This window comes from Pithys albifrons, chromosome 7, assembly GCF_047495875.1.
Source record: "Pithys albifrons albifrons isolate INPA30051 chromosome 7, PitAlb_v1, whole genome shotgun sequence".
Classification (NCBI taxonomy): Eukaryota; Metazoa; Chordata; class Aves; order Passeriformes; family Thamnophilidae; genus Pithys; species Pithys albifrons.
This window is the reverse complement of record NC_092464.1, coordinates 32096280-32116029: the sequence shown is the minus strand read 5'-3', so window position 1 is coordinate 32116029 and position 19750 is coordinate 32096280. Positions and strand designations below refer to the sequence as shown.

Genomic DNA, 19750 nt, shown 5'->3' with positions numbered 1-19750 from the left:
ATTCTAGCAAGCAAAGACAGCACATGTTAGCTCTGGGTCCCCACAGCACTTCCATATGCATTCACTAATCTCAGGATATCAGGAAATGATGCAAGTAGCTTTGGGAAAAGGAGAAGGAATGGGAAGCAGGGGCATGTAAAAGGTATAAGAGAGCGACGATGACAGCAGGAAATTCAGTATGAACTAAATGTTAATATTACATACAGAAAAAAGCCCATATTGGTATTTACTACGTAGCTGGACATAAATTAAGCAACTGGAATAAATATAAAATGTAATTTCAGATAATTCTAGCAATTCTGCTGAATCTATAGTTGCAGACAAAAGTACTCAACTCGGTATTACAGTTCATGCTTCAAAGAGTAGAATGATCACAGGTGAAGGACTAAAAGGGTAAAATATAACATGTCCCTATTTAAGAATTTATTACATTTTCTGATATAATTGAAATGGTGTAAGTGGTAGACTAGTTTGTTACCAATAATGTAGAATTTGCTTCAAAACATGCCAGTGCCACACTACTAAAAAACTGTCCAATAAAGACGTATTAGTTGGTCAGATGCATTACTTTGAATTATGCCATAGTTTGACTTTAGTGTTTGTCTGACATTCAGAGGGTACTGAGACTTTAACAGGTATTTTATCAAATATACAATAATTTATTTCATATCTCAGTTAGGAAAGATTATTCTGTCTTGCAATACAAGGCTAGAAGTCCCAGATTTTAAATTCCATCTTCTTTTGGAAGATGGAATAAGAAAGTGGCCTTATTCTGTGCAGATGTGGTGCTTAGGAGCATAGTTTAGTGGTGGGATTTGCACTGTTAGCTTTACAGCTGGGCTCGACAATCTTAACAGCTTCTTTCCAACCTAAATGATTCTGTGATCCTATATCTATTTCTTCCTTTGTGAGATACTATTGCTTGCTCACTGCAAAAATTATGGTAAAGTTTATAATAAAAATTCTTTTAAGTATTTAAAAAAATATAATTACTATACCATTATGATTAGCAATTTAGTATACCATGAAAGTTATTTTAGGATAATGCAATGCAGAAGCCTGTTGGTATTCACCAAGAAAAGCTCAAAATATTTTCAATGAGTTGAAGTCAGTACTTTCAGGTTTCCATTTATTTGTGATACTCACTCCTGGTGTGCAATACACTGATACATCTATTATTTAACTCTTTCAAACTGAATTATCTTCAGGTTTTTTGAATTTTTATTATTTATCTTTGTGTCTGTATACATATTCCTTAAGAGAATTTTTCCCTTTGGTTATTCCTTTGGTATGTTCAGGAATAACAGTAGCTTCCATTTGCAAGGGCTAAACAAACCCCACAGAACTCACGCTGAGCTAGAATCTGCTGGTTTGATTCCCTGCTGGGAGTGTGCCAATTGGGAAATGCTGACCAGCAAGTACAGGTCTTAATTACACAAATCCAGAAGCTGCTGCCAACCTCTCCCCATTGAGAAGCATTTGTTTTCTAGTGTTCTTGATGAAGAGATTATCACACAAACATAATTTATTGCTGCTTTATATTGTAAGCAATTAAATGAAGAAACCTTTTAAACTCAAGGGAATTTTAATAGGTTACTTGCAAAATGTTATTGCAGGCAACAACTTGTACATGATTTTAGTTCCAAACTCACCAAAAATTATACAAATCAGCATTGTAAAAGTGTCAGATTAATGCCTTACAGGCTTTGCTGGCAGAATTAATTTCTAAATTCTAGACGTGGGGAAACATTGCTCTCATTTTTTCCTTTTCCATTTTTTTAGAAAAATTTACAAGTGAAATATTACTACAAAACTTTTTATAAGGAATTTTTGCAAAACATTTACATTTTTACCATCAACTATTTTTCTGTTTCAAAATCATTATGTAGATTTAATACCCTATGCTGCACATCAATTCTTGCAGGATGACAATTCAGTGACATGCATAAAAAAACACCACAAGGCATTAAAATGAAGACTTAAATACAAATATTGTTACAATAAAACAGTTATAAAATTGAAAAATAGGACCTAAACATCATGCTTACTTAACTTTGACAAATTAACTTTTTCTCCTAGATTACACACTTTTATTACTGCTCTCGTGAAAGAATGTGATAAATAATGACTTAACACCAATTGCTAATGTAATCGGCAACACATACACAAACATAACCAAAGAAAATATATTGTAAGAAAAAAACTATTCTAACACTGGAGTTCTACCATGGTAAATACACTTCGCACTGATAATTACAATAAAGCAAAATTTTTAACGGTGGCAAAGGGAATGAACAGTGAAATGTCATTAAACAAGATACTACTGCACATCTGTGCCCTATTACTTACAACAGCTATATCCCACTGAGTCAAATAAAGGACATTGAAATTTACGATCCTTCTAAGACAGAAAAGTGGATTCAGAATGGTATGCAGAACAGACTGTCAAAATGTTTCTAATTCCAGCGGTAAAATGTGCACCTGCTAACACAAGTTAATGTACCTGGGATGCTATGAAGCCAAACAGATTTAGATTTTGATATATCTCTAATAGGGATTCATTAAAAATTACCTGTTTCCTATACGCATACGTTAAGTATGCATGGAAAAAATTACATATGAAATGGTTGTGCAGAATGCTTGTAATTTCAGTTTACAAAAACTGTTAACGTTTAGGAAACATGATACTAACATTAGGAAAGTTCTTCTTTGCATAAAGAAATGTAGAGCACTGATTGTGAAGCATAATGATAAAATATATATTTGACGTTTCATTTCCTATATAATAAAATTAACAGTTAATACTACCTAATGTTCATCTGTATTAAATGTAACACCTAATTGATTCTGAAATTTTAAATCCAGATACACCAGTTAAGAGTACTTTAAATAAAATATACAAAATAATGTACAAAACCCAACTAAAATTGAAAGACTCTGTTACAAGTCTAAAAAAGCTTTAAGAAACTTGAAATTTATAACCACAGTGTAAAATTGCTTTTCTTTAATCTCAAAGCTTTTTATGTAAACTGAAAGTATAAAATACCCTCAGCTTAGTATTTTGCTACAAAGGGCTGGCCTGAAGTGTACACAGTGTAAACAATGATTGGTATTCCTTTTGCTTCAAAAATACAGAAAACACCACAAGACTGAGAAAGTGTTCAGATGAGAAGTATATGTTTTTGAGGGAATGCACAGGGTATCTGTTATGTCCCAGAAACCAACAGCTACCACACACATTCTTCCTTCTGTGATTTGCAGGGGAAAAAAATGTCTTATCCTTCTTGCACTGTACTTCCTTATGTCAAAAATATTTTGATGTATAAATCTCTTCAAAAACTGGTCATGAGAATTTATTAACAAATGCCTTTAGATGTAAAAAGTTACATTTATGCCTATGGGAAGTAATTAAAAATCTTAAGTATGAAATATTTGGCCATCTTTACTCCTTGTATGTACTGCAGTTTCCACAAAAAACCACAGTTTTTGTTGGTGGTGTTTTTTTATCATTTCCTCTATATTCATTGTCACATCTCAAAATGTACCCAAACCTTTGAAACCAAAATTCATGTTGCAAAATGATAACAATATTTCTCTTTTCCCCGCTGAAGGCTCAGTACAAGATTTGGTAAGTAACAGATATTTATTACCAGCCCACATATTATCCTCGAAGAGAAAACAGAGACAGTAATATTTAGGGGAAAAGAGAGGAAATGTTTACTTACTTTTTTTTCCTCCATTAAAATGTGATAATTAATTCTTTTCTTTGGCTTTTAAGTCAAAGCACAATGAACTCGGCACATTAACCACAACATAATAAACTAGTATTTACAGAGAGGAGATACTGGAGAATGAGCTACAACACTCAACTGTCTGATTAATTTTCATGAATTCTAACAAAATTAAAACATTTAAATACCTAAAATTGAGTTTTTAAGATTCAAGTTACTGATAAGTTAGAGATGGGCCAAAGATGTTTTAAAATACGTAACCATAGAACCATAGAATGATCTGGGTTGGAAGAGACTTTAAAGATCATCTAGTTCCAACCTCCTTGCCATGGGTAGGGAAATATGTAATGAAGTGAATTAACAAAAAAAATTGACACAATTTTTTTCATCCTACATAAAGATAACATTACTTTTGTAAAATCTTATGTTAATATCTTTCTATGGTTTTATCTTTCCTACTGTATACACTAATTCTACATAACCTTAGCTCTCTACACAAAGAGAGTAATTAAAACACTGATTGTCATTTATGTACACTACTATAATGTAGTGGTCGAAATTAATCTGAGGTCCACCTCAGAACCACTTCGCAGCATGCATCATTCCAGCTGCTGTTTGAGTAGTTCCAAAACTTGAGAAAAGATGGCCAAAATTAACTCATGTGATGTATGAACTGAGCAAAAACCTAAAATATATCCACTGTTGTTCATCCTGTATTCAGTTTGGCTGTGCCTTACAGGAAAAGGATACTCTCATGAAAATATTACAAATTTATGTTAAAAACAAAGTATCTTCATCAAATGGTATTAATCCTAGTCAAGGTCCACCCTGTTTTATATTGATACTATCTGATTTCATAAACACATTAACATATAGTGCTAAAATAGGGGGTAAAGTTCACTTAAAATCATTACAGAATATACAGGCATATAACTAAAAAAGTACAGTATGGAAATATTATTCCTCCATCTGTTTATCCAATCATCAATTTGCGCTGTTTGTATTTTTGAAATTTTTGTCTTGTTGCACCGGTGTACACTTCCCATGCTGACCTTCCAACCTGGAACACTTACAGAAGTCATGACTGAAAAAATTATTTCCTGCTCTGTAATCCACTTTACCAGCCCACTTCCATATCCTGAAAGGTATGTAAACTTAAGTGCAGCACTAGATGTCCATATAAATGATTCTTTCAGAATTCTTCCATGTTTGTTGAAACATTAGGGGTTGCTGGGTTTGAATCTTGAGAAATGGCGGCAACAGTGACAATTCTTGGAGAACCAAGAACCTCAGTAACTGAAGAGTCCAGTTCTCCTGAGGTAACAATAGCAAGGGCTGTTCCACCACCCTTCTTGTTCTGATGAGTTTTGACATGTTTCGAGAGATGGTCACTTCGCATAAACCTTTTAGAACATTCTGGGCACTCAAATCTCTTTTCACCTTTTTTAAAAGAAGAACAAAACCAAAATGTTACTGAATAAGAGCACTGAACACTGTTTGATCATTTGAATCTGATCTTACTCTATTCGACATTTGAGGTGCCTTTAAAGGTATACAGTGTTTTCTTTTTTACCTGACAGATTTCCAGGTGCATTCTGTTCAGTCACAGGCTTTTGGCAATCTACTCTTTACCACTAAAAGGTTCTCAACAATTATTTGCTACGCTGTGATTATCCAGTGAGAAGTTTGAATTTTGGATCACCAGATAATTTCCATGAACTTCCATAAACCTAACTGAGTGAGGAAGGTAAAAGCCCTCAAAGAACAACATGGTAGCATTTTTTAAGAATACTTTTGTTATTTAGATTACAGAGATGGGAAGGGAATTTGGAAACATGAATCCCAATGCTCCATGAGGATGTATGAAATGTCCCTCACAAGAGACAAATTCAACAGACTAAAAGGTCCTATCAGTGTTCAGATGTAATTAGCACTTAGATATCTGGTGCTCTAAGTTAGGGGAGGAAGGACAGGGAGGGGAACACAACCTTGTTGTGGGGCTAGAAATATGAAGTCTGATAAAATTTTCAGCTTCTAAAAGGTCCACTTTTCCAGTCTGAACTGTTAAGAGAATTTGCTTTATCACTTCCCACTTGAAATTCAAGAAACTTCTCAAGGAAGTCCAAATGTAATATATGGACTAGATGAACAAATTTTTTAAGGATTGAGCTAGTCCAAGTGAGGAAATAATGCCCCTGGTCCATGACCGATGCTACATGCCTGATCTAAATTTCTTAATTTCTAAATAATCTAAATTTCTGATCTGAATTTCTTAAATTTACATCAGTCACTAGCTAATGTACATCAGCTATCCGTGATGATCATCTTTTTCTAGCCTAGATACAGAGGAACCATTGAAACAGATTCCATTTTATTTATATATTTCACAGTCAGCTTGAATTGATGAAAACTGAAATCTACCACTTCCTCATTTTAAAGTTACTTTATTTACATTTAAGAGTAGTTTTCAGGTAACTTTGACACCACTGTTTAACTACGGCCACTACGATTCAGACTTGCTGTACTGTGCATACAGAGAGGGCTGACTGACCTGTGTGGGTTCTTCTGTGTCTTTGTAACTCATCACTCCTTGTGAATCGCTTGCCGCAAAAAATCCAGTTGCATATAAATGGCCTTTCACCGGTGTGCCAGCGCAGATGTGCTCGAAGATGAGATGTCTTGCCATAAACTTTTCCACATCCTTCAATATGGCAGATATGTTGTTTCTTTTTTCCTGGTTCATTGCTGCCTCTAAAAAGATCATATTTAAACAGGTAAGTAGTTATATTCTAAAATATTCTAAGCTATTAGGAAAAACATTTCATGTAATAGAGAAAATTATAGTCCCATCTAAACTCCCCCCCCCCCAAACATACTTTCTAATAGAAAGCATTAAAAATCTAGGCAATGTAAGACAATCTCATGCCCAAATGAGGCAAGCTGTGATAATATGCTAAAATATACACTGATAAAATTTACATTTACCTTCCTTCTCCCTCTCTGCAATTAGGACATGAGCAGGCAACTCTTCTCAGTCTCTTGCCAGGCTGGACTTCCTGGTCAGAAGCTTGTTGAGCTTGCTGCAGCTGCACTTGTGTTATCTGATCAGGACTAACAGCACCAATTGCTGCATTAGCAATGCCACCTACTGCTACGGTAACAGGAGCTATTGTGGCTTGCTGTACTTTTACTCCATCCTGTCCTTGCTGTTGACCTGTAAAATAGAAAGTGTTTGAACCTTTTGTTAGTCATTTCAATTAATGAAATGCACCAATAAATTTTATACGTTTTATTATTAAGAATTATCCTTTACTGTTACAGTCTGTTAGAAGGATGACTCCATCTATGTCACAAAGTCCTATTTGAGCAAAAAGTCCTGTAACCCAACCAGTCTGTGGTCAGAACTCAGCTGAAAAGGATTATTTTCTCTTCCTTTTGTCTTTCCCTCTGATTTTCTTGAATTGATATCAAAGTTTCAATGCAACCTTTCCCTGGACTGCCAAACCAAGGCTTTTCAAGTAAGGAGTGAATTGAGGCACTTGAACCCTGAGGAGGACGATTCCTTTTCTCACCCCATGACTAGTGATTAAAGTCGAGCACATAATGCTTGCTGGAACTGAACAATCCACATTTATAGGGAAGCCTGTTTAGCATTTCTAAAAACCCAGCATATTGTGCTGATTTGATACGAACCAACTTTTGCTCTCCAAGTCATGAAACAGCCAACCACACAAGGGTCTTCTGATACTTCTTCAGAATACCAAGTACCACTGCTGACACACAGCCTATTCTATATTTTCCTTCCTACATGTGCGGACTAGGTGTATCTTGAAGTATAGGATACACACGACTGATCTACAACCTTAATCTAGTTATTAAACTTAATATAGTGATACATCTGAGTAGAAATTCCTCACAATGACCATAAAGATGATAATAAAAATCCAAAAGAGAAAATGTCAAGTAAAATTGCTCAGGCAGAAAATTACATTATCCATATGTTTTCAGTTAAACAGTAATTCAATGACTGCACTTTAGATGGGATTAACTAGTTATAATGTTTCCTAATGTGAATGTTGATTTTTCTTCTTTAAATTAATTACATGGAGTTGGTATTTTAAAATCCCTTCCGCTGGATTCCACTTACTAAACTCAGAACAGAAGGGTCTGAAACTCTCCAAGTATCATATAAGTTGCCAAGGAACCAGGCCAATATGCAAATCTAATTTTTTTAGGTAGAAGAGTAACTAAAGGAAGCACACATATACAACAAATATTCTTTGTCAGAGATTTACACAGTTATCAGAAAACACTGGGAAGTTCAATAATGTAATTCCTGGGCTTAATTTTTGTTTTGAACTCCTGAGACATCCCAACAAGCTACCACACTAGTGGTCTACAGGACAGAAATTTATCTATTCTTATTTTAAAGCTGTTAAACCTAAAGAACAAGAAGAAAGAACCTTGAGAATAAAATGAATGTATTTTGGACCACTTGAACAATCTTTTCTCCTAAATCAAAATCAGAAAATTAAAAAAAAAAAAACAACTGAAAGAACATACCTTAAATCTCAAAATAAACCTGCTGTAGTCTTGAGTTGTATGGGATTTTGATTTTTCAAACAATATACTATCCACTATGGATCACTCAAGGCTTTAACTTTTACATCATTTGTACTTATTAAGATAAAAAAATTCATTATTTCTTAAATCAAGCCTACCAGGGAAAGATAATGAGAAAAGTTAAATGCTGATATGAGTTTGTCAACAGCCTACTAAAATTAAATCAGGGCTACCTCTAAAAGTTGATAAAAATGAGGATTTTTCTGTTGAGAGGATTTAGGTATAAATTAGCTTTTTATTTGAAAAAACCCCAACAAACAAACCCATTTATTCTAAAAATTGGTGGTTGAGTTAATGTTTTCTATAGAAGAATAGAATGATCTCCTGACACTTTCTACATGGAGAAAAAAGACCTATTAAAAGTATTCCATTTAACTTCTTACTGGGGGCATTAAAATACCATTTAAAGCCTTCCCAAAATTTTGCTACAGTCATGAGATCACCTGACATTGATTCTTGCTGACATACTCCAAACCACAAGACCTGATATGACTGCACCTCACCATTCATAATTAAACCTTTCAATAAGTAAGAGCCCTTAAGTTTCAACACAGGTTTCAGAAGGAGGTCTAAACAAATCACTAGATGAGGGAACGAAGTCACACGAGTTCATCTGTGTTATTCTATGTGAGTGTTCAAAGCAGACACTGCACATTTACACCTGCTTTTAGAAGATAAAGTTTTTCTCAAGTTCCCATGATTTCTTTAATAATGATGTTCTGAAATTGTGAAATATTTTGGTTGAGAAAATCATCACTGAACTTGTGTATGACTGAACTTTACAGAATATGTTGTCAGGACATAAAGTTACAACAAAATATTACAAAATAACTGATACAAAATAACACTGATACCCACTACTCCACTGCATTTCGTTTTTTCTCTTTCTTTTGGATACTAACCATTTATTTGACCACAGGTTAATATGCAAATCAAGTGCAAAAGACTTGTTTTTTTGCACTCACTGCAGTATTACATATATGATTATGACTGAATGTAATTAATGTTCTAGAAATTTTTTGAGCTTCTCAGAAGAACCTGCACCATTTTAGTCACCAGTCTTTCCCATTTAAGCCATTAAGTAAATGTGCCAATTATTCGCACAAGATACAGGATTATCAAGGTAAATGATTGTACATCCTTTATTCTTCAGCACTGCTTGCCCAGCTTTCCAATTCTGCAGTAAAACTGCATCTTAGCAGGCACAACTCACATATACTTTCCCATACAGGAGTTTGTAGCACATTCATGCAAGAAAATTCAACAATTTTAAGTATTTACTATGAAGTCAAATAATATACATATTAAGATACAGATATGTATGTGTATATATACATAACATAAATATCTCAATCATATAGTAACTCCCATAACAGCATCTGGATAATTAAAGAAAGCTGATGCATGGTACCTAGGAAGTACTTTTCTACAAAGTGATTGACTGCAGACGATCATGGTTATTACGCTTGGCCATCCATCACAATTCAAGCTTCCTCTTACTACACGCTGCACCTGCACTCCCCTATTCTTGTTCACCTGAAGTAGCAAACATGAAAAATGAGTTTCTGAGACAAACAGGGCAGAAGAGGAAGAAAAGGACTTAACTTTAACGATCTGCAGAAATCACAGGACTCAAGTGTTAGAAAAATGGACCTTGGACACATAAGAAATTTAAGACTAAGAAAAGGACATTTGTAGGTTCTGGTACTTAGTTCATCAGAACCATTTGACAGATTTCCTGTTGCTGTAGGGCAACCAACACTGAGAAGGTGACAGTATTAATTCAAAAGATGACAGTATTAATGAGAGTTCTCTCAGTAGGGTGCACCTTACTGCAAAATCTGAGAAACACTTCGCAAAATGTACCTGGAGCCACAGTGGCTAAAAAAAATTTACTCAACTGCATATTCTAAAAAGCAAACAGGAGGTTGCAGTTAACATTCATATTTAAATGCCTATTACTGCAGCACAGATGAAGTTAATGATGGCCTGCAGAGTTCCAAAGCTCTACAGGCATCAGAGCTGATGCAGCAACTCACCTTTAACAAGTTACTGATGCAAAGCAATGGATAAAAAGAATTTTCTTATCTCCCCTTGTCCTGCATATACCAGGTATAGTTAGCTTGAAAATATCTTTTACTCTAATATTCTTTTTCCACAAAGACATGCCGATAATTTATAATAATGTAATACCTATATATTTATAAAGTATGTCTATATAATAAATCTAATACTTTTATTAAGATATAAACAAGATTTTCACATTATAATAAAGTCTGTGGTACTAGTTTATAGGTAGACCTCTTTATTTATTCAAAAAAGAAATAATCTACAAGGCAGGAGGTTTCATGCTGAAGTAAGATGTGCAAATCATATTTCAAAATTAAATAGATGTGAAGACAAGAGTGAGTTTCAGTATTTACACAGAAGGTGATGTAGTATGAAGGCAACTCAGCTCTCTCTTCTAGAGCAGTGATTGATAAAGACTTGTGAAGAAACAATATGTGACAAAAGAACTCCCCAAAACAGAAACTGTGCAAGCACTGATTGCAAGGGACTCTCACATTCTGCAGAGAAGATCAGTTTGAGGCAGACAGAGCAGACAGATTCACCCCACTAGTACAAGAAATTTAGGTCATCACCAATCACAGCATTGTGTCCAAATGCTACTACAAGCAGGCAGTTTCCAGTGCAAACTGTAGTGTCAACTAGACATAGACATTTCTTCTACTTCCTGCAGGGGCACTGCAGCAAGTTTCTACCTTTTGCCCATGGCCAACTTTGACAAGATTTGTAAGAACTTTTTATCTTCTTCAAAACCTTCCTATATCTCAATGTGTTAAAAAAAGATACCGAACAGCATCATAATTAAGCTTAATTTCTGCTAAAAATACCACTTAAATTCATGAAATTTAAGGCAATAAAAAGTTTAAGGGGTTTAAAAATGAAGTCTCCTTTAGTGCAAGAATCTTACTGGTAACGCAAAACCAAACCCATGTCCAAAAAGTTTCACAAAGATACTTTAATGACTTTCAAACAGGTGAGGCTTTACCAAAGTGCTTTAGGACAACCTGAAGTCACTGCTGTACTTTGAGCCAGCAAAGAAGTTTCTTGGTAGTATCTTTCATTAAACTAAAAGCAAGTTTCCTTTTTATTACTTTATTACACACAGGAAAGAGCCACCACAAATACAACACAGAAAGTCCTATAGAAAACCAGAATAAAAATCAAGCACAGAGCTACAATTTCACAAAATTAGTCTTGAAAAACCAAGTAGTGGTTTCAGTTAAAGCAAGGCACAATCTCTGGTTGTTCTGAATACTGTGACTTCAAATGGAAAAAAATATCTTCAATTTATTAGCTTCTCTAAAGAGAAAGATTGAATCAGAAAAATAACTTGTTATACTAAAGGCAAGAGACTCTTCCAAAAAGTCCCTGATTTTTATCATAATTGAATAAATAGTAAAAAAGAAAGTGTATTTAGGATGAGTGCTCAGGAACACTTCTCTGCGGATGAACACAAGTAGTTCCCTTCATACTGAACCTTAGAGGAAGAAATGACTGAAAACCCAAGCACCAACTGTGCTGCCAAGTTCAGATACACTGCATGGAAAACTAGTGGCAGATCTAAGAAACTGAAGGATTTAGTTTTACTTTTATGGAATATCTCCCTCTACCCCATCACTTTGCCCCAACTCTCTGATTACTCTACAGCTTATAATCACAACCGAATGTGGCCCATTTAATTCCTTCAACTCTTACCCCTAACTGTTCAACAAGGATAGGACTAGAAAGAAACTTGTAGACTGTCAGTGTCCACACTGACTAAAGGAGGAGTTTAATATCTGATGAACTGAAACAAAATGAAACAGAACAACCTTCACTCACCACTCCCCAAAAAACCCAAAAGAAGCACCGATCTTACACACTTCTACCCTATAGAAACATAAATACTGGTCTCAGAAAGCACCTTTTTTTGAATCTCTATTCAGTTTCTGAGTACTACCATGAAATAGTCATAGATGAATCTTGAAAGCTCAGAAGAAGGCTGACATGAAAAAGTACAAACTAAGTTTCCAGTACTCTCTTTGGATTTTGGGACTTAGGAGGGTTGAGTTGGGTTTCTTTTTGGTTTTATGGGTTTTTGACTATAGTGTACCTAGCGCTTATATATTACACTTGACTAGAAGGTTCGTGAATGTCCTTGAAATAAACATTTTGGATACATGAAACATTATGTTGATCAAGATAAGAGTAAATATGCCTCTATGCACAGAAGAGCTTAGTTAACAGATTAGTTTCCATACATATGTGGAAAACAGAAAATCCTATCAACAGAAAGAAAGATTGCTGACTTTAAAGCTAGCTTAAATTGTATAGCAGTTGATAATTCATTAAGAGTAAAAAATAAGGGTAAGATGATTAAAAGTTATTATCAAGAATAAAATGATTCATAAAACAGTTTCAAAGATTTTATACAGTAGGACTAAGTGTTAAGACACAAGCACTGGTTTTATTAATAGCCTATGGGTAGACAGGCTAACCAGTATTAAGACTCATTTATTTAATTTATCTTATTAAAGATGTAAAAACTGAAATTTTCTTACAGCCTTCATCAGAGAAGGACCAACCAAACTACACAGTACAGAGTCACAAAAGCAGGGCCATGTAAATCTCTAAGATCCAAACCTTTTGAAGTTCTGACACCTTCTGTAACTGTTAATCCTATAAACCGTATACCTCATCTTCTTTTTCAGATCAGAACAAACTCAAGAGCTTCATATTTTTGTCAGTTACTTCCTGATGAGCAAAGAAACAAGACAATCAAGGCCCATATTTCTTAAACATCTGTATTTTTCTCAAGGGAAAAGTGGTCACATCATCACTTGAAACTATAATCAAGGAAAGTCAAACTTGTATCTAACATGTATCCCAAGGCTTTTTTGGCAGGAGGATATTAATTGGTAATTTTCTGTTTACAACAATACTACACTGCCAATCTATGAAGATTAAATATGCATGTTGGGGTGAATTTTTTTCCTGGAGACCATCTGATCAAGGTATTGGACTCTCCGTAGTATGAATTCCCAGTAGTATTAAACATCTCAAGAAGGGATGTATATAGAAATCCAAACAACTATATAACCACATCCCAAACTAACCTGTGTGCACTCAGATGCTACATTTCTCAAGAGGCTGCAGGTGTCCAGAGCTACTGTTTCTGTGAAGTGTCACGACAAGAGCAAAATATTAATTATAAAAATCGCATTATGTTACACACTCCTGTGCAGTAGTTGTATTGAAAAATATAGTTGTTATTAAATAAGCACAGAATATCCTGAGTTAGAAAGGACCCACAAGCATCGAGTCCAGCTCCTGGCTCTGCACAGGGCAACCCCCAATAATAACACTGCTTATACTTGAAATGAATATTCTCCTTAGAACACAACATGCCATTCCAAATATAGTTGGATTTTTTAATAATCACCATTGCCATTAAAGGTTTTTAATACATTAATCCAGTAAGAATTACTTCATGTACCAGCACCAAAATCACATCAAGCTTAGTACTTCATAATACAAATTACAGTGAGGAAGCTACTGAAATCAGATTTTCAATATGCTTCTTGTCTTTCCCTCGTGCCAGGTGGTAATGGAAGAAAAAGAAGATTGGCTTAGTGCAGATCTAAGCACCCTTTAAAAAAGAAAAATATGCTCTGATTTCTGACAATAGGCAGTGAGAGAAGGGATGACAAAACCCAATATTCTCAGAGAATGTGTCTGTATTGATGAAACATTATTATAAAACCATGTAATCTAATATGGAAATACATCTTTAGTAACATTCTTCTCTGAAGACTTTAAAACTTAGATTTTATTCTTAAAGTTTATAGCATAGAAATAGCTCATGATAGACCTATTTTACCTGGCAATTATGAGCAAATTTGATTGTTGAAAAGCCTCCCCTTCCCGCTTTATTTTAGAACTAATGACGAAGTTATGCCTTGCTACTCAGAGGTCAGACAAAAAAGACTTGTTTTAATGAGGTGTTTTTACCAGGTTATTCTCCACTGGCAATTTAGCTGAACAGGTATACTGTGCATTCCCCAGGCATCAAGTTCAGGACGAGTATACTGACACTTTCATGTCACCATCACCAAGGCAAGTTTATTTTCATCAGCACAGTTTACTGTTAAACTGTTTCTGCCACTATTTTGAATTTCAGTTTAAGAAAATCCATAACCAAAACAATTTTGTCATTAAAAGACTAAATGCTTCTTCTGTAATTACTGTAAAGCATTTGAAAAAGATGCCAGTACTATAATACTTAGAATACTGTGGTTCTGCAACAATTCTCAGCTGAAGGCAACCTGAGAAGAGTGTTGACCTTTCATGACTTTGGAAAAAGTATGCTACATTTCTATGCTCCTCCCATCTACACTCTCAGAATGCCAAGTCACATACTGTGGTTAAAAACTAAGAAAGATTCCTGGTTTGGGGAGTTTTAATATAGCTTTGTTCTTCGTACTTATCTTTTTACTGCAGATTCTGTATCTTGCAGCTTTTTTCTTTCAAGGTCTTTGCTGCATTCTGCTTGTCAATGAACATCCAGAGAAATACTGGGATGTTATTAAAAAAAAAATCATCCAACCCCTATCCTTCAGCTCTGTTGACGCCCACGTTTAGTGTTTATATTTGCCAGTTTACTTGTATACAGTGCATCTACCTTATACCCACAGGCATCCTCTCCTTGCTTAGCTACATCACTCACTTCTGTTTCTACACATATTCACTATAACATTAACACGAGCAAGGAGACCCACAGGATACATGTCACAAAAATGCATTTTCTGTCATTAAACAATGTAAGTGTAATACTCTAGGACTTCAGACTAAACACCTCCCCTTCCCTCAAAATCTAGCATACATTATAGAGAACAATAGACTGTGAGTGGTATGTAGGTGAATGAGACATTTTAAGTCTCCATAATACAGGAACTTGAGGACATTAAATAAAAACATGTCTTATGCGGCAACAAAAACACAATATATTGCAGACAAGAGTGTGCAAAAAACTTAGGCAGACTCAAAAAAGACATATTTGGAGAAAATAAATCCATCAAGGACTATTAAACATATAAAAAAAATATACCACTTACAGCTCAGGAAGACCTGAGCTGCAGATCGCTCAATGGTAGGAAGACTATCTAAGCACTGTTCTTGTATGCATCACCTGCAGCATCAGGCAGGGTCAGAAACACCTTTGATTCTTACATTCATAGAAAGGTTTGGGTCACAAAGGGACCTTTAAAGATCACTTCCTTCCAATTCCCATGCCATAGGCAGGGACACCATCAACTAGATTAGGTTGCTCAAAGACCCACCCAATCTCACCTTGCAGTTACATGGATGGGGCATCCACAACCTCTCTGGGAAACCAGTTCCAGTGTCTCATGACCCTCACAGTAAAAAATTTCTTTACATCCAATCTAAAACTACCCCTTTTCAGCTTAAAACTGCTGCCATTTGTGCTGTGACTACAGGCAAGCCTTGGTAAAAAGCCTGTCTTTCTTACAAGCTCCCTTTGCATACTGAAGGACTGCAATAAAGTCTCCCAAGAGTCTTCTCTTCACCAGTTTGAACAATCCCAACACTCTCAGCCGGTCTTCATATGGGATGTGCTACAGCTCTCATTATTTTCATGGCCCCACTCTGGACCTGCTGTAACAGATCCATGTCCATCATCTACCAGGATTCCAGCCCTGAACACAGTGCTACAGCTGGAGTCACACAAGAGAGAGAAGAAGAATCACATGCCTTGAACTGCTGATCTTACTTTTTTGATACAGCCTAGGACACAACTGGCTTTGTGGACAGCAAGGGCACATTGTCGGCACATATCCAATTTTTTATCTGCCAATATGTCCAAGTCTTTCTTCACAGAGCTGCTCTCAGTCCATTAGTTCATCACTCACTGATATTGCGGATTGCCCCATCCCAGGTGCAGGATCTTTCATTTGGCCTTGCTGAAGTACGTAATGTTCACATTGGCCCACTTCTCAAGCCTGTCAAGGTCCCTCTGTATGGCATCTCTTTCCTGAAGCACATCAACTGCACCACTCATTTTGGTGCCATCTGCAAACTTGATCCCACAATGTTATTAATGCAGCTACCAGTACTGGTCCCACTGAAGAACATGACTGACTACTGACCTCCATCTGGAGATTTAACCATTGATGGCAACTCTTTGAATGTGGCCTTCCAGCCACTTCCTTATTGATCAAATAGTTTCATCCATAAAACCAAAGTGTCTCTCCAAGTGATTGACTACATCAAAGTCCTTACCTAAGTCATGGTACTTGAAACAGATGATTATCAGCTGCTTTTCCTTTACCTACCAATACAGTCACTCTGTTGGAAGGCCATCAGATTTTCCCTTTGCAAAGCCATGTTTGATAAAGATTTGGGACATGTTGGCTGTTTCTGAATCACCTCTGTCAGCCATATGCCTTGACATAACTTGCATGAGCTCACCAGACAGAGATGAGGCTGCTGATTGGTAGTTCTCGGGGGCCTCCTTCTTAAAAATCAGGTGTGATGTTTCCCTTTTTCCAGTCACTATTCCTGAGTGACATACATTTCATCTTATGCATTTGATTCCTATTTAAAGAATTTGGTAGAACATTTCAAATGCCGCTGCAAACTCTGATCCAGTATTATAGTAATATCTAAACAATGTCTTCAGTCTTAGAACAGCAAGCCCTAAAACTGGTGACTACAAGAAGAGTTAATAAAGATGGAAAGGGAAGAAAAAGCCTTGAAGACAGGCAGAAGCTGGATGCAGACAAGTGGGAAAAGGCACAAGAAATCAGGAGACCTCAAGGTACTGACAAATTGCATAACTCCTAATTGCAGTGAAGTGAAAGGATCTGGTCAAAGAGGGAAATGTCTTAGCAAGTCACATTACCATGGAGTATGAAACAGAAGGGCAAAGCTCATTACATTTTTAAAGTACTCCAGTAAGAACACTCAATATTGGATTTCATTGTCATTAATAACTGTTTTGGAGTCCACAGCATATTCCTGCAAAAGACTTAAAACTATCCAGTTGTATCTGTGCCAGGCAACAGACTGTTCCACTGAACAGAAGTCATTGCTCCAGGTTATTTTGGTGGATGAACTCCAAATTCCCCATAATTCAGGCCACTCATCTTAATGACTTGAACTTGTGTTACTAGATACTGAAATCTGGTGACTTTTGCCTAAAGCAAGTAAAAAAGCTTGGAACACGTATACATAAAATACAAGTAATATTTTTCACTGTTCTACAACAAAGGTGTCTCATTAGCTTCTGTATGGGACAAAAGCCTCCATCATCATGTAACAAAACGACTTCGAGATGTACAATTAAGGTACATAGGAGTTTGATCTACTACTTTTTTCCTCATAAGGAACAGGACTTATTCTGAGGGACAAAGAAAACCTGAAAACCAACCAACACTGTTTGGCCCACCAAAAGAAAACTGTTTTATGAACTGTATATTTTTCTTAGAATCATCTAGTACTAAAGTAATTTTCCTATATATTGTTAATTATCACATCTTGACAATTGGATGGGCCTGAAAATAAACTTTAAAAAGGCAAAATACACCTTGTATTAAGAAGGGAATGGGAGCTGGGTATAGGAATCCTTTGAATTTGCATCTGCAACTCTCATAGCAGAAGTCTTGAAAAAAGGCAAGGGTACTGTGTAGTACCTGCTTGTTCCCAGTCTCACAGGGGCTAAATTCAGGAGATCACCACCTATACTTCCCCAGGCTGCACTTTTCCACAGGAAACCAAGTACAAAACAAGTCACACAACATAGAAGAAATGCAATTTACGTTGTACAGAACTAGCTTGCTAAAAGGCCATGATGGCATTGATCTCACAGGAGAGCAGGTATCTGTAGATCCCTGCATGTTCAAGTAAACACAATTGCTTTTATGTAGTCTGTTATTTGATTAGCTCTTAATTAAATAATTGTTTAAATATCTGGTTTTAAGGCTCAGAAACTTAGTTTTTATCTTTTCATCCAGCTCTTTTCTGTACATTTAATTACTCTTTCAACTGACTTTATACATCTTAGCAAAATTTCACAGAGTCACAGAATGGTGTAGACTGTAAGGGACTTCTGTAAGGGACCTCTGGAAAGCAGCTGGTCCCACCACCCTGCTCAGGTTGGGCTACCTACAGAAAGTTGTCCAGGCCCATGTCCAGAGAGCTTTTGAGTATCTCCAGAGTCCATAGATTCTCTGGGCGACCTGTGTCAGTGCTCAGTCACAGTAATAAAGTCATTTACCTCTGCATCGCTGATATTGAAGGAGTTCTCCCTCAGGTCATAAAATGAAAGGATGTGAGAACTTCTCTGCTTTGCCTTGCTTTTTGACTACATGCAACACATAACCCCAAGCATAATACTTACCCAGATCAGTGTTCAAACTTTTAACTGAAAAACACAACAAAAAAACCCCAAACACACATATATCCTTCTGGGTTTATAGTAGGTTTTCAGTAACACAGGTTATAAAAAGCAGACCAAAATACAATATTTACTATACAATTTTTAATATCTTTTTCATCCCAATGTGAAGTATTTCTCTTTTGGAATTTAGAATCCATTTGACAAAACAAAATACCAAAGAGACAACAACAACAACAAAAATCAACAATAAGCACAAACCTCATCATTTTTCACAGTTATTCTGTAGCTTAACATTTCTATTATAATTACTAAGAATTTTGTTTTGTTTTAGCATTTCATTTACTACTGAAAAAAAGGACCTAAATTACCTCACTGTGGAAATAACTAGGAAAAATACTATTGACAGAACAGAAACATGACAGAAACACAAGAATGAATATTTATTGTGAATTTTAAAGTTTTTTTTCCTAGAAACTCAACTGTCTTGATCAATGGGGTTTGATGGAAAGACAAAGTAACTTTCTTCCCCTATCAAATTCAGAGCACCTCAATCAATGCATGTCTTCTCCCTAACATTTTCTAGACATCCTCCATATGGCTCATTTCTAACACCTACTTCCACTGCTCATTTGTGGCAAATGATCCATTTCTGGAGAGTTCAACTTATTTTCAAGACACTTCACACTGGCAAGCTCAGGTACTGCAGAAAAGAATAGAAATACCTGCAGATACTGACGTAACAGCTGTTTATTTTTACAAACGGTTTGCTGTAAGAATAATAAAAAACAAATTTCAAATAAAACCCAACAAATCTGAGGCAGTCAATAGCCCTGATCAAGTCAGCTAACTCTTTTTAAGCGATAAGCAAAGTTTAGATCTTAGCATGTTTGTAATTTTCTATTTCATAACCATTGATTCCTGGAAATCTTAG

At 35.6% G+C, this 19750-nt stretch overlaps 1 protein-coding gene across 2 annotated transcripts in view; it reads right to left on the bottom strand.

The window, feature by feature from the left end:
- Positions 1-1127: 1127 nt before the first annotated feature.
- Positions 1128-19750, bottom strand: part of SP4 (Sp4 transcription factor) — a 24976-nt gene continuing 6353 nt past the window's right edge. For both annotated transcript variants that reach the window (XM_071560896.1, XM_071560895.1), the window contains exons 4-6: positions 6717-6945; positions 6283-6482; positions 1128-5171 (exon numbers count right to left, since the gene is read on the bottom strand). In XM_071560896.1, coding sequence (XP_071416997.1) covers positions 4924-5171; positions 6283-6482; positions 6717-6945 — 677 coding nt within the window. In that variant the 3' untranslated portion in view covers positions 1128-4923. The remainder of the gene's footprint in view (positions 5172-6282; positions 6483-6716; positions 6946-19750) is intronic.